At 39.7% G+C, this 14,207-nt stretch overlaps 1 protein-coding gene across 2 annotated transcripts in view; it reads right to left on the reverse strand.

The window, feature by feature from the left end:
• The window catches only part of ELMOD1 (ELMO domain containing 1), a 42,586-nt gene that overhangs the window by 2,025 nt on the left and 26,354 nt on the right, over window positions 1-14,207 (reverse strand). For both annotated transcript variants that reach the window (XM_088051381.1, XM_088051383.1), the window contains exons 6-10: window positions 8,678-8,807; window positions 5,472-5,605; window positions 4,181-4,249; window positions 1,814-1,864; window positions 194-327 (exon numbers count right to left, since the gene is read on the reverse strand). In XM_088051381.1, coding sequence (XP_087907507.1) covers window positions 194-327; window positions 1,814-1,864; window positions 4,181-4,249; window positions 5,472-5,605; window positions 8,678-8,807 — 518 coding nt within the window. The remainder of the gene's footprint in view (window positions 1-193; window positions 328-1,813; window positions 1,865-4,180; window positions 4,250-5,471; window positions 5,606-8,677; window positions 8,808-14,207) is intronic.

Raw genomic sequence — 14,207 nt, forward strand, 5'->3', positions numbered from 1 at the left:
AGTGGCCTCTTTGAAAGCTAAGAGATGAATCCAAGCATCCTGAAAACAGGAGAGCAAGACTAGCATTACAGTCTCTGTGCTGTGTCAGCAGAGTTTATTTCTTTTTTTTAAACTATGGGCAGTACAAGAAGTGTTAGCAGAGTACCAATTATGCATTTCCACCCCTTGTCCCGTGCTCTCACCCAGTACTTACAGAAGGTCTGCTGAAAGTGAGTGAGTGTTGGTGCTTCAGGAGCAACATTGTAGAAATGAGTCTTCAGAGCTCCACTCACCAGCAGGTTGTACGCAAGGTCTGTTATGTTAATGCCCACAATAGCAAAAGAGTAGCTGTAAGGAAAAGCAGCAACCTTTGTTGAGAGTTCACCTTCTTTCAGCACGTTATGAAACACTGATGACCCTGACATTGCAGATTTTGTGTGCTACTGGGATGTATTAATTCTCTCCTTTGTGAGTTTCCAAGGTGTGTGTGGGGTGGAGAGCAAGAAAAACATTTATCCTGGATGTTTTGTACAGCATTTCCCATGGGAAATACATGGTCACTGTAAAACCAGGAGTTTCATCACTGTGCCAGCCTTTTCAGTGGAACAGTACTGATTAATTCCTACAAAATGAGAACAAGCACAGACGTCCCCATGCTCCTGCATTCACCTCTGAAACAGAGCAAGGACTCCACATGGTGGCTACGGCTGCAGGGTGACCCATCATTTGTTATTTTTAACTGCCCGAGTTCCCACTGGAACTCATTACCCATAGTTAGGAACATCAGGTTTCAACAACCTGTCCTATAAAGACATTCATATGGCTAAAAAGCTTGTGAAAAAGATCTAGTCAAGTCACCACTAATTTCTTCCTAAAAGACAATTAGAGACAAAGTCCAGAAAATGGGCAAAAGCCTAAATCAGAGCATGCTGGAAACAGAAACAAGAAAATGAGACTCATTAAGCAAACTCTGTCCTGCTAAGAGATATCTACAGGTGAAGTATATTTAAACACAACAAAACTCAGAAACTGGAAGTTAATTGTGAGGCTGGTGCATAAAGAACTTGATGCTTCCAACAGTGACTATTTCCCAAGAAAGCACATAAAGACTCACATGGTGATAAAAGCAAACATGTTTGGATATTCAGTGATTGGATTTTTTTCTCAGCTAAAGACAGCTGTCTTCTCTAGACTATCTGGGTATTTTTTCAACTACCTCTATCAAGCAAACGGAAATATTTTCATTTCCTTTAACCTTTCTTTTGCATTTCAGGAGGAAAAAAAACAAACCAGAAGTCCAGAAGTAAACTTCAGCATGAGGCCTAATGCCTAATGGCAAGTTTCACAGAAAAATTAAATATGGGCAGTAAAATCTTGTATTACAGATTTTTAGATACATTCAGAAGGAACATTCTGTTCCATACTCATGAATAATGCAGTTATACCAAACCCACTGTAAAAGAAGAAAAAACCCTCAGTACTATTTCTTCACTGTTATGTTTTCCTAAATGCAGTTCTGAACCTGGCTTTGATGAAACTTGATCATGTCATGTGCTAAAAAGAATTAAACAGATATTAATCACCACACCATATACAGCACACAGAGAAAGTTTTTCCTTGCTTCAAAATTTTATTTTTTTTTCTGAATGTAACTTGAACAGTTTCTCCTGTCATCTTTGATCAAAACCAAGGTATGGTCAAGACAGCAGATGTACATATGCTCACGGAAGTTTCCTTAGAAAAGTACCTAGGAAACACCTTTTCTCCCCAAAATACACAGCATCATTGTTACCTGCTGTGTTTGTAGCAAATTTAAAAAGGTCTTTAAACTTACCCAATTGCCTTATCAAACTTTTTCTTCTCCCATTCAGCTTTGCTCAGTTGGCTGAGGAGGAGAAAATAATTAAAATACAGTTATTGCCAAGCATAACTAACTGACAACTATTTTCTTTCAACTTCTCTGATGTTATAACATGGACTGAAAATGGTTATTTTACCTTCTTTTACAAGGCTAATCCCATTTAACACTGCTTGTGAATGATTGGATTGATATAAACAGACTTGCAATGGGTAACTGGTTTAGAGCATTGCCAACAAACTCATCTCACCACTACAAAATGCACCTATGTCAATGCTCTCAGCAAAAGCCCGTTGTTTTCTAAATTGACCACAAAGGTGATCCACTTCAGTTAAGCTTGAGCTGTACAAGAAGATGAAATTATATTTAACTAATCAAAAATGGTTTTAGCTTCTTTCTGTTTTCAGAGATGTATGTGATACTCAGCACTGGAGGCATGATTCACCTGAGGCAGCAAACATGAAAATACTCTGACAGTAAGTTTTTATGGGCAGCCAAATTAGAAATGACTCAACAGCCAAAGATAAGGATCAGTGTTTCCTATTATTTGGCACAATAATGCAGTGCTTTTCAAGGACACAGAAGACGCCTCCCTTAAAATAAAATTAGTTAGGGAACAGATTGATTTTAAACTAAGTTTCAGCTCTTCAATGATTTAAAAGAGCTGTGTGATCCAACCAGTCATCCCACTAACCAGGTTTGAGTCTACTGAAATGAGCATGTTTAGCATAAATCATTGCCTGCATTTATAACCAGATAAAACAGGGGCCTACAACCTTGACATGGCTGTGGGAATTTTGCCTTGGTAAGGCAAATCAGTTTGCAAGCTTTAGGTCCCAAATTACAGACAGCTACATGTGAAAGCATTGTTCTTAGACCCTTGAACTTCAATAAGTATATATGACATTAAAAACAATTCCCTGAGCTTCATGTAAATATAATATATAAAAATTGTTGTCATTAAGTACTTAAGATTCTAACAGAGTCATATGCGTTGTGACCTGAGGGTTACTGGGTGGCATGCATGAGGACAAAACTTCAGCTCCTAAATAGCTTTGCATGCAAGAATACACCATTCTTTGCTCATCCTCTAAAATCTGAACCGTCTTTGAAGGCTGCAGCATAACACCAGTTAGAATAACCCAGGTAAAGACTGAATAATAAAAGTGGCACACATAGGATGTGGGAAAGTGAAACAGTTCAACTGAGACAGAAAATCCATTGATCATGATCCTATCAGAAAACAGCACAGCTGCTAAGCAACTGCATCAGGAAGATCACCATGGGCACCACCTGCAGCATCTGTCTTCTACTGAATGCTCTGCAAAGGAATGGAAGTTGCACATGCTCACACAGCACTCCAACACTTGGTAATCAAGCATGCAAATGAAGAACACTAACATATTCCAAGAGCTTTTTGTCACACAATTACCATTAGGAACTCAACAACCGAAAAAAAAAAAACCCCAAAAAAATCCCTGAGATCAAAAGCTTCAGGATTTAGGTGTGAACCAGCTTTATGGGTACTTAACATTGCTGGCAGAAGAAAAATATCTTTTAAGGCAACTGATTTCTATGTAACTGGCTAGGAGGCCTCTACCCCCCAATAATTATGGAGTCTCTTATTGACAAATTACCTACAACACAGTTTGTGACACTTGAAGGTACCTGCTCTCTCAGCAGTCAGGGCAATGGAGTAACCAGATTGGAACCATCATTAGTCACGGTAGACAGAGTATGTGACTATAAAGAAAGGGGCTTTTCAGCTCTGCTAACAAATATTTGGCCTACACTACTTATGATTGTCAGTCACTTTAACTACATCAAGCAAGGTGGATTTCATTTTTGATATGTAAGCATGTTCATATATACCTAGTGTTCCACCCCTGAGTTTGGGTCAACTCTAAAGAAAAGAATATGGATCTCTTGGTGTTGCAACAAAGGCTTTAAGTTTATAACGCACCAAATTGTAGAGTGATCTTTATTTACATGTAGTGTCTTAGAAAACTTAGAAAAAATAAAAAATATACCTTAGTTCCTTCTTAGTGACTTCCCTTTATTATGAAAAAACACAAAACAAATTAAAAGAAAGGTAAATAAAAATACAAAAATCACTTGAAATCAGAAGAGAAAATATTTAACACTAAATTTTACTATTTCCAGGATTCAGAATACAAATTTGCCTCTTGAACCTGATTAACTTTCAGGATCAGTATTTTAAAACAGACAGCATGTGGCAAAACCCAAGGATATGCCCAACAAAGAGAAAAACCCCAGCCCTCTTTCTCAAAGAGAGCCAGCAGAGTGCCCTCTCAAGTTACTGTTTCTGGTCTCAAGCATTACCTGTATTTAGGGTGAAGAGAATCAGTGAGAACTTGCTGAGCTATCTCAGTGTCCCATTCAGCAAAATACCTGTGGACATACATGTTTAGGATGAATTGTCAAAAAAGAAACAACAAAGAAAGCATCTCAAGTCATACTAAGCTGTCTATACACACCTTTTTAAAGGTCAGGGCATGTGTTACACTGAGTAGCATCTCAGTGTATGAGTAGCATCTGACATGTTAAACTCATTAAACTGCCACTCAGACCCCCAGACTGAAAGATTAAAGCAGCCCCCAACTACAAGTGCACTCCCATATGAGTTTAGTGAATGTGCATTACCAGAGTCTCCTTTCTACCCACCCTACAGAAAATCAGTTGTTTATGACTAGAGCATGTCGGGTGCTGAGCTGAAGAGAAAGCAGTTCAGGCTTCTTGATCTGGCAGATTCATTAAGCAAGATAAGAGTCAGCACAGAAGACTAAGAAATTAAATACATGGTAGGGATTAATTTCAAATGGAAGTTCAAAGCCAGAGCCAAGAGTCCAGATCCTTGACTGAGATTTACTAGGGAACAACAGAAGGACAGAGGATGATTTATGTCCTTCAATCTGTAAAAGCAGAAAATACTTATTTTTTTCCTCATAAGGAGAAGTTATTTTACCAAATGTTTCTAAGTTATGTAACCGCATGCAGAAAATACAAGAGCTTGAGAAAATAACAGGCATCAGTCAATTCCCAAATTAAAAAGCAGAGCTATGGCATTAACACCTGGTGTGCATGAATTGGAAGGAAAAAGTGATGTGAACTCACTGCTTAATTTTGAGTTTGACAGAAATTGAAGTAGTAGTCAATCTACCTAAGTCTGCCATTGGCAACTATGTATCAAGTGTTTTGCTTAAGAATTCAGCATGAAATTCCCAAAGAAAGAAGCTGAGCAGTAACATAACCTTCCCACCTACATACTTCCAGGGCATTTTGTTTAAGGAGATCTAGAGGCTGGTGAAAATATACTTTACATTTTCTTCCTGGTGGAAAGAGAGTGCTAATTTACTGTGCCGCAGAGAAACTAAAAAAAGGGCTTAGCAGGTGGTATTACAAGGTTGAATTAGGAATACTGAAAGAAAGAAAACACCTTTGAGAAGAGAAACACTCCAAAAATTAGGCTAGCAAATAAATTATTTCATTTGCTTAATATGAAGTCCCTAGAACTTTTATAAATTATTTCCACAGATTTGCTAAAATCTGCAAGTAATGCTGATTTTCATGACTTCAGACACACGTAAATCCATCTGTAGAGGGACGTACTTACACCAAGTTATATAAGCCCAGGAGACCCATTCCTCTAAAGTCTGTTTTAGGATCGTCACCTTGGAAACCAATTTCACACCATTGCTTCGAAATCCGAGCTTTCAGTGGCGAATTTGGCTTCAAGCATTTCCACAACTAGGAAGATTACAGGTAAAACATAATGAAGTTTCCACACAGTACAGTTCTTTTTTTGGTTTTTTTTTTTCTCTTTTTAAACCAAGCTAAGTTCTGATCACTGAACAGATGACTGCAGTAACATCACTGCATTGCTATCCCAGCAACCCAAACACAAAAGCAAATGAAGTTCCTCTGGATGTGTGTCTGTGGGGGCAAATCCCAAACCGCTCTGAAGTACTGCAGACACTTCAGTCCTAAAAGACCCTTCTGACCTTATCACAGCTGCTCTAACATATCACACAAAGACTTGTTTCGCTCATGCTTTGTGCGTCGAGGTGGTGTCTGCCTCCATAAGCACAGAGACAGGAATGGGCTGGAATTTGGTTGTAAATCACTGACAGAGCAGCAGAGCAGCTTTGAGTCCCTGAGGCTCTGCAGCAATCTTTTCTCTGGCATCTTTTGCAAGTCTCTGGAAAGGTTGTAAATCAAGAAAGCTAACTTGGCTACCATAGTGTTGAAAAGCAAATTGGAGAACATTTAAAAAAAGAAAAAAAAAATCCATACAAGGACAGCATGTGCACCATCATATTTAACTAAGGAAAGAATCATTCATTTATCTCACATAAAGAAATGTCCAAAGTGATTTAACAAGCCAGATCATCAGCTGGAATAAATCCATTTAACTGCACTGGTCCAGCAACTTTAGTGCCTAAATATCATATTGCTATGCACCTGAAAGCAGCCTAAATTGACATGACAAATACATACCTTTATGCACACCTTGTGTGCCACATCACAAACCCGCCTTTTCTGAAGTGTATTAAGAAATCAGAATTTAGAACTAAGGAAGTGTGTTAATCACCAACCATGAGCTGGTGATTACACCCTCAAGGAAATCACTTAGACAAAGCCTACTAAAGGGAAAGAGCTGTATGCATGCATACAGCAAGTTACATTTCCCAAATAAAAACAGAAATTGCTTTAATTTTAGCAATTCTAACTGCATTTAAAATTAAGTGCCCTGGGAAGGTTAAAACTTTAATGATTTGAATTTATAATGACTGCATAAAGCATCATTGTTTAAACCAATGTTCATCCATCAACAGTAAATACAGTATTCATCATTAGTCCAATCACATTAAGTTGATCTTTCGTTCATAAAGTGCTCTCCTGGTAAACATGAATAAATGATAGCCATTAGGAATCTGAATTACCCATTGCAGAGATCACTTAGCAGAGTATCTAGAAGGAATGAAAACCAACCAGCCTATTCTTCCACAGTAAGGACTGGAAAATGAATTAAAGCCTTGGACATATTTCCATTTAACATTTGCAAAAGTAGAACATCTGCTGTAAACAACTGCTAATACTTAGGTGAACCTGATACTTTTTTCAACATTATGAGTTTGGATAATGTTGCATAAACTGCACTGTTTAATCTCTCCTCAGACAAATTATCAGTTTCCATTCTGCATTTATGCTCATGCAATTATGTTTTTAAAGCACTTACATGACTACAAATCATTGCTGACATGGTTCTCAGGACCTTGCCCTCACAGGCTGGATGGCAGGGAGAGACTACAACCAGCTCCTTCATCCTTCTCACCTATGATCCCATCCCCAGACCCTACTTGCTCTCTGGGCAATGTAGATGCCCAGGGTATTTAGGGACACTTTCCTGGAGTCAAAGGCCCTCTGTAATTTGCAATGAGGTGCCTGGATTTTCAGGGACCAACATGGTTGGCTGCCACCTGGATTTCTCACCTGCAAGACACAGGCTTCCTCAATGGGTAAATCTGTGTTCCTTTAGTTAAAACTCACTCTACCCCTATAAATTTGTGCATTTGGCTGCACAGGGACAAGATTTGAACAGGAGGAGTCCATCTGCCCAAGTCTACCTGATGGTTAGAACATTCCTTCAGGGCACCTCTGGATTTGGACCATTCCTTGGTGAGACTACCACCTCCCAGCAGCAGGCAAACCTTAAAGGCAGCTTTCCAGACACCAACAGGGACCCAGACCATCTGAGGCATTTTTAGAAGTAGTTACTTGCATCTGACAGTGCTTGTATAATATGCCTACCGGGATTTTTGGAAGACCAAGTAACTATGGTAAAATTTCCAGAAGCTCTCACTGTAAATCGTGTAAAGCCTTGCACTGCAAGCTACATCATCGTCATCTGTTAAAGTTTTCTGTATTTTTGTCTTAAATTGAAAAAGAAAAACCCCCACAACCAAACAGATAGTATGTTTTTATAGAAAAATTCTCTAAGAAGGCATTTTGCTTTTAGCCAATAAACTCACTATTACTTATTTTAACTCTCTGTGTTTATTGGCATTCTCTGAAGCATCTTGCAATACCTATGGTTAAAACCAGGATCAGGGCCAGGGCTTGCTATTAGACTGTTTTCCAGAACCTTTATTCTTTCCTCAATTTCTTTCTAACATAAGAATTCTCTAGCTCTTCCTCTGCTTATGGCTTCAAGATAGAAAAAATGCTTTTATTATCTGCTCCAGTGCAAGGCTTTCATGAAAGATTGAAGGAAGTAAAACCCAACTGGTACAGTTTTTATGACTCTGCATGTATTATCTAAAGAATAGTTTCACTTCGTTTTCACTTGAAAATATATTCAGTAACTATGAAGTCATCAGCTCCCACTCTTCCATTCCACACAATAAAAAATACATGTTTTCTATTGGTATACATAGACATTGCCCTCAAAAATGTAAGAAATTGTAGAAATAAATTTGGTTAATAGAGAAAAATACCCTTCTTGTGTTGGAGAAAGGTGCACTGAAGTAGGACATAAAGTTACTTTTCCAGAGCTCACTGCAGATAACAGTTCTGTGCTCTAAGACCTGCGTTATCCAGTGCCTAGATATAGTCCAGCCAAGGGAAATGCATTTATCAACCAGGGAGTGAGCTGCTTGCTTGGCAGGTGTAACACACAGACCAGATAATAATGCTGTGTAGTCTTATCTTAAAAGAGGTACACGATGGAGGAAGGTGATGTTTCAAAGAGGTTTATGAAGCAGGCTTGGGAGCTGACATGAATAAAGGATGCCCTCTAAGTACCTCTTCAGTGCCTACCTTCAGCAGCATTTCCTCGTGTTGTGGATTCTCTGAATCGTACGGCTCTCGGCGCAGCTTCTCGACCTCTGCAATGAGATTCCTGTACCCCACAATCTGCAGCAGGCATGCCTGAAGAGAGACTCCCAACCTGAGGGTGGGGGGAGCAAAATACTTCAGCTCAATCATGTATCGCCATGAAACAGCACTACCATGTACACACACAACCAATACACACAACTAGTGTTACATCCGTGAATTGATAGTCTAACACTTCAGTTGCAACAGGATCATTTCCAAGAGATCAATATTACATTAAACAAGGCATTGTGAAAAGCATAATCTCATTTAGATGATAATATTTGGGATTTTTTAAAAACCGTGAACGGTGATTTTTCACATTGAAATCCCATTATAACTATACACAGCAGCATTGAATGCCTATAACAAGCACATTACTGAATCTTTCTCCTTGTTCCAATGACAGCTTCTCAAACAATTCCCTGGGATCAGAGATGTAAACTTGAAAAAGGCTGAGGGGAGGGGGGAGAAAACTCAGCAAAAGCTAAAAATAATCGTTTTGCTTCTGTGCCACAAAAGCTAGCATAAAGAAGCCAAAACCCTGAAGTAATATAGATTCAAAGATCTGCCTCCAGGCAGATTTGGCTTTTGTCTCATGTTAAGAATAATCATAATGGTTCTCTTTTCATTATAATTCAGATTTTTGTGTTTCCTTTTCACATTTTCTGATACATCATGAAAAAACCCAAACCAAACACATATGAAATAACTACCCTCAAAAAACCCTAAACCAAACTTAAAAAAACCACCAGAAAACTCTGCATCAAACAATAGCTTTACATTAAGATTTTATAATACAAAATGCAAGTCATGCAGTATGCAACTGCCATGCTTATAGAAATATTTGCTTATATACAGGAATAAGCCCTTTAATATTTAACAGTGTCTAAAATGATTTGAACACCTGGTATGAATTCAGAGGGCAAGCTAAGTGTGCACCCTTATTCCTCTATGGAACACAGGCTGCACTGATATTAAGCTGCACAGTTTCCTTGTCTGTGTGTTCAATACACAGAAACATTTTGTTTATTCTGTAGTACTCTTAATTTTTCTGAACAGAAGGATTGTCACTGCTTATCTTTTGAGGCAGGTCCTGCTTGTCTAAAATGATCTCCCCTCTATGGCAAGGTGACCTGGCTAGGATGAGGAAAAGGATGTAGATGTTTTCTACTCAAACTTTAGTAAAGCCTTTGAAACTGTTTCCATCATCATTCTAGAGAATCTGGCTGCTCATGGCTTACATGGGTGCACTGTTCACTGGGTAAAAAACTGTCTGGATGGCCAAACCCAGAGAGTGGTAGGGAATGGAGTTACATCCAGCTGGGGACTGGTCACTAGTGCCATTCCCCAGGCATCAGTTCAGGACCAGTTCTGTTTAATATCTTTATAGATAATCTGGATGAGGAGACCAAGAGCCCCCTCAGACAGTTTGCAGCTGATACCAGGCTGAATGAGTGTATTCATCTGCTGGAGGGCAGGAAGGCTGTGCAGAGGAATCTGGGCTGGCTGGATCCATGGACCAAGGCAAATTGCATGAGATTAAGCAAGGCAGCGTGTCTCTGGAGCGTGTCCAGAGAAGGGCAGCGGAGCTGGGGAAGGCTCTGGGGCACAAGTGCTGTGAGGAGCAGCTGAGGGAGCTGGGGGTGTTTAGCCTGGAGAAAAGGAGCCTCAGGGGGACCTCATCGCTCTCTGGAACTGCCTGAAAGGAGGGTGCAGCCAGGTGGGGGTCGGCCTCTTCTGCCAGGGAACAAGTGACAGGACAAGAGAAAATGGCCTCAAGTTGCCCCAGAAAAAGTATAAATTGGATATTAGGGAGAATTTCCTTCACCAAAAGTGTTGTCAAGACCTGAAACAGGCTGCAGGAAAGTAGTAGTGTCACCATCCCTGGACGTATCTAAAAGACATATAGATGTGGCACTTAGGGAAATGGATTAATGGTAGATTTGACAATGCTGGGTTAACTGCTGGACTTCAGAATTTTCAAGCTTTTCTAACCTAAATGATTCCATGGTTAATCTACAGAATCAGAGATGTCCGTTGTAGTTTTATCCCATTTGAGGCTATAACCCTTTCAGACAGAAAAACTTCCACAGTATTCTCCATTCTTTACTGGTTTTTTATTATTATTATTTTTTATTTTTTTAACATGCTTCACTAGTTATAGCTTCCAATTTTACAGAAAGGCTACATTTCAAAGAAAGCTGAAAAGCCTGGCAGACTGTGAATTGCTGTAGAGTATGTCTAAATCACAGCCACAATGTTTTTAACTTCTTTATAGCCTCAGAATAGTTTAGAGCAGCAGAACACAGGCTGTGGCAAAGCAGAGCAATTTTATATTAAAAAAATACATGTTTTTAAGATCCAAGGTGCACAACATATTCAAAGAAAACCATTTTTGCACTTTATATAAAAGCAGTCAAAAGCTCCATGCAATGTTATTTGGGTGAGGGGACAGCGGTCAAATTAGATTCCCCCCCTTCCTCTTCATTAATGCTTTGTTTTCTTGCCAAACACAGGATGTTGGGTGCACAGGATGAGGTGCTGATGTTTCACACCTCCTCCTTGTCACCCTGGTGCTGGCTGTGACTGTTCTGAGAGCACAGGAGCAATGTACCTGTGCTTGGACTCCCACTGTACTCAGCTCCAGGTGCTCCACCGGATGGAGGCAAGTCCAAAACTGGAGCAGGGGAACTAGATTGTTAAGTTCCCTCCCAACCCAAGCCTTTCTGTGATCTATGTCTGCTTCCATAGTTAGTGTAGGCTGCACATGTCACCACCAGGTTATTCAACCTACTTGTTCCTACTGCTAAATACACAGACTTATCTGAGAAGCATTGATAAAGGAAAACTGCCACGGGATGCCCTCTCCTCTTTAGATCACAGCAGCCCACAGCCCTCAAGAACAGCCAGTGCAAGCACCCCTGGGATGCTCGTTCAGCTCTGCAAAGATGCCACATTAACAAAAATGGCTGCACACAGATTTGCAGAAACACATATAGCATGACACATGTCCCCCTGTCCTTACCCCAGGAAATTTCAAGTCTCTGCTATTTAACACAAGGCCAGAGCTTCTAAACAAGACAGTTTGGATACAGGTTTTTTATGTTCAAGAGAAGGCAAGACATTGTTTTTTCCTTAATCGTGTCTAAAGAAAGAGCTGACCTGCTTTCGCTCAAATTTCTCTTGAAAATGTCAGTATAAAATAAATGGCTACATGTAAAACTTCTGTGCAGATGTCTAAAGTTCAGCAGAAATATGACTAATTTAATATAAGGACAAATTTAGTGTCAGACCATGTATCTATGTATGTGACATCATCTTGCACAATTCAGGCCCCCATTCCTCACTGTTTTAAGAAGATATTTAACCAAATGGGAGGGAAGTGTCATGGTGAAAGGGGATGAGAGACTCAACTGCAGTAAAATATTGAATGCAAGTGTTCTAGTCTGAAAACAATTAAGCATTTGTCCTGTGCTAAGCATATGAACACCAACTGGATCAAAACAAGATAATGCAGGTGATTTTTTGTTTGGGTTGTTTGGGCTCTTTTTTTCACCCTTTGTGTGGTATTTTAAAAAAAATATTATCATAGAATCACAGAATGGTTTGGGTTGGAAGGGACCTTAAAATTTTTCTAGTCCTAATCCCACTGCCATGAACAGGGACACCTTCCACTAGATCAGATTGTTCAGAGCCCCACTTAGCCTGGCCCTGAACACTTCCAAGGATGGGTCATCCACAACTTTTCTGGGCTACCTGTTCCAGTGCCTCACCACCCTCACTGTAAACATACACCTAACATACCTCACTGTAAACTAACATCTAATCTAAACCTCCTGTCTTTCAGTTTGAATCCATCCCCTCTTGTCCTGTCACTACATGCTCTCCAGCTCTCTTGTAGGGTCTTTTCATGTGCTAGAAAGACCAGATCACCAAAAATGTAACCAAATGTTCAGGGTCCTGATTGCAAGCCAGGGGAAGTCATTTGCACGTCTGCTCTCTCTCTCTCTTCTGAAGGACAACATTTCCTCAGAGGCCAAAGACATGCCATGAGGGGAATCAGAGGGTGATCTCTGGTGTTAAACAGAAGAATAATTAATTTCTTGTTTTCTCCTGAAATCATTCCATCCAAGGAATGATGTTACCCAAGGGTCCAACACTGAAAAGGAAAGTACTTGGATCACCCTGACTGCTAAACATTGCAGTTACTGATGTCCACAGGCCAGGCTCTGAGCTGTGCACATTTACATCTTGCAGTTTTTCCTCATGTGTCACCTTCACTAATCTTGCCATTGGTGGGGGCTTTTTTCCTGAGTTTCAGCAATCAGCACCCTGTGCAACACGAGAGTACCAGTGCTGTGATGCCCTCCTCAGATGGCAGCCTCTCAGAAAGGCCTCACTTTCACTTGAAGCAGTTGGTCTTTCATCACTCTCCCTTTGAAGAGCATGTGGGCAGGGTCAAGAGACACCCCTGGAAAAGCTCTGTGCTCATTTCCAGAAAAAAAAATCACAGGGCTTCTCAGCTATGAGAATGAGGGGTTCTCTTTATTTTGTTTCTCTTATTTTCTTCCTTTCTTTAACAGTTGGGTCACCAATTTTTCAATTCAAAGCAATCACAAGAGTTGTCTCTCAAGTTAGAGAGATGCAGTGTATTCTATTTCCTTTATGATCAGTGAAGCCTCATTTTAAGACTACCCAGTTATTGGCCTTTTTACTGAGGGGTGGGCTGGGAGGGAGATTTCTGTAATGAGAAAAAAAAAATTATAATTTTCCAACTTAGCTTTTGGGTTTTGTTGTTGCAGCAAGACCTTGGGACAACCTTACCTGTTGATGCTGCTGACCAATTAAAGAAAAACAGCTATCAATTTATGGATACCCATTTTTAATTAAGTGTACTAACTTCAAGCTTGGGAAGAGGAGTGAACCTCAGACTGATCACCTGGATAATACAGCTCTCAACTTTCTTCCTACTTATTCCTGATCTAGACATCTTGTGCCTTAAAATAGGAACTGAAAGATACGGCAACCACAAAAGTGTTATCGTCACCTATTCTTGAAATACACATTTGTAAATCTAATGTTTGGTTGTCAATCTCTTCTTACAATAATAAATATCAGTTATATCATTAAAACTTGTGCTTGGATAATTAAAGGCAGTTTCAAAATGCAAACCAGTATATGTCCGTATCAGGTAATCTGGGATGATTTCTTCCCTACTCAAAAGGCCACATACCGCCTTTCTAAAAAGCCATCCCTGTCCCTGCCAAACCCCTGGTTTGGGGGTATTTTATTCCTGGGAAAGTGACCCCCATAAATCCATGCATCAACGATATACTAAGACAGATAAAAGACTCAGGATTTGCCTGTTAAATCACCATAAAAGATCACTCATTTTCACATCAGTTTTTTGACAGCAAAGTTAAAATTAGAATTTTGTGTTGAAAGACAGAAAATCTTCAAATAAGCCAAA

This window comes from Pseudopodoces humilis, chromosome 2, assembly GCF_049639895.1.
Source record: "Pseudopodoces humilis isolate 2021_Gansu_Grassland_sample_001 chromosome 2, ASM4963989v1, whole genome shotgun sequence".
Lineage (NCBI taxonomy): Eukaryota > Metazoa > Chordata > Aves > Passeriformes > Paridae > Pseudopodoces > Pseudopodoces humilis.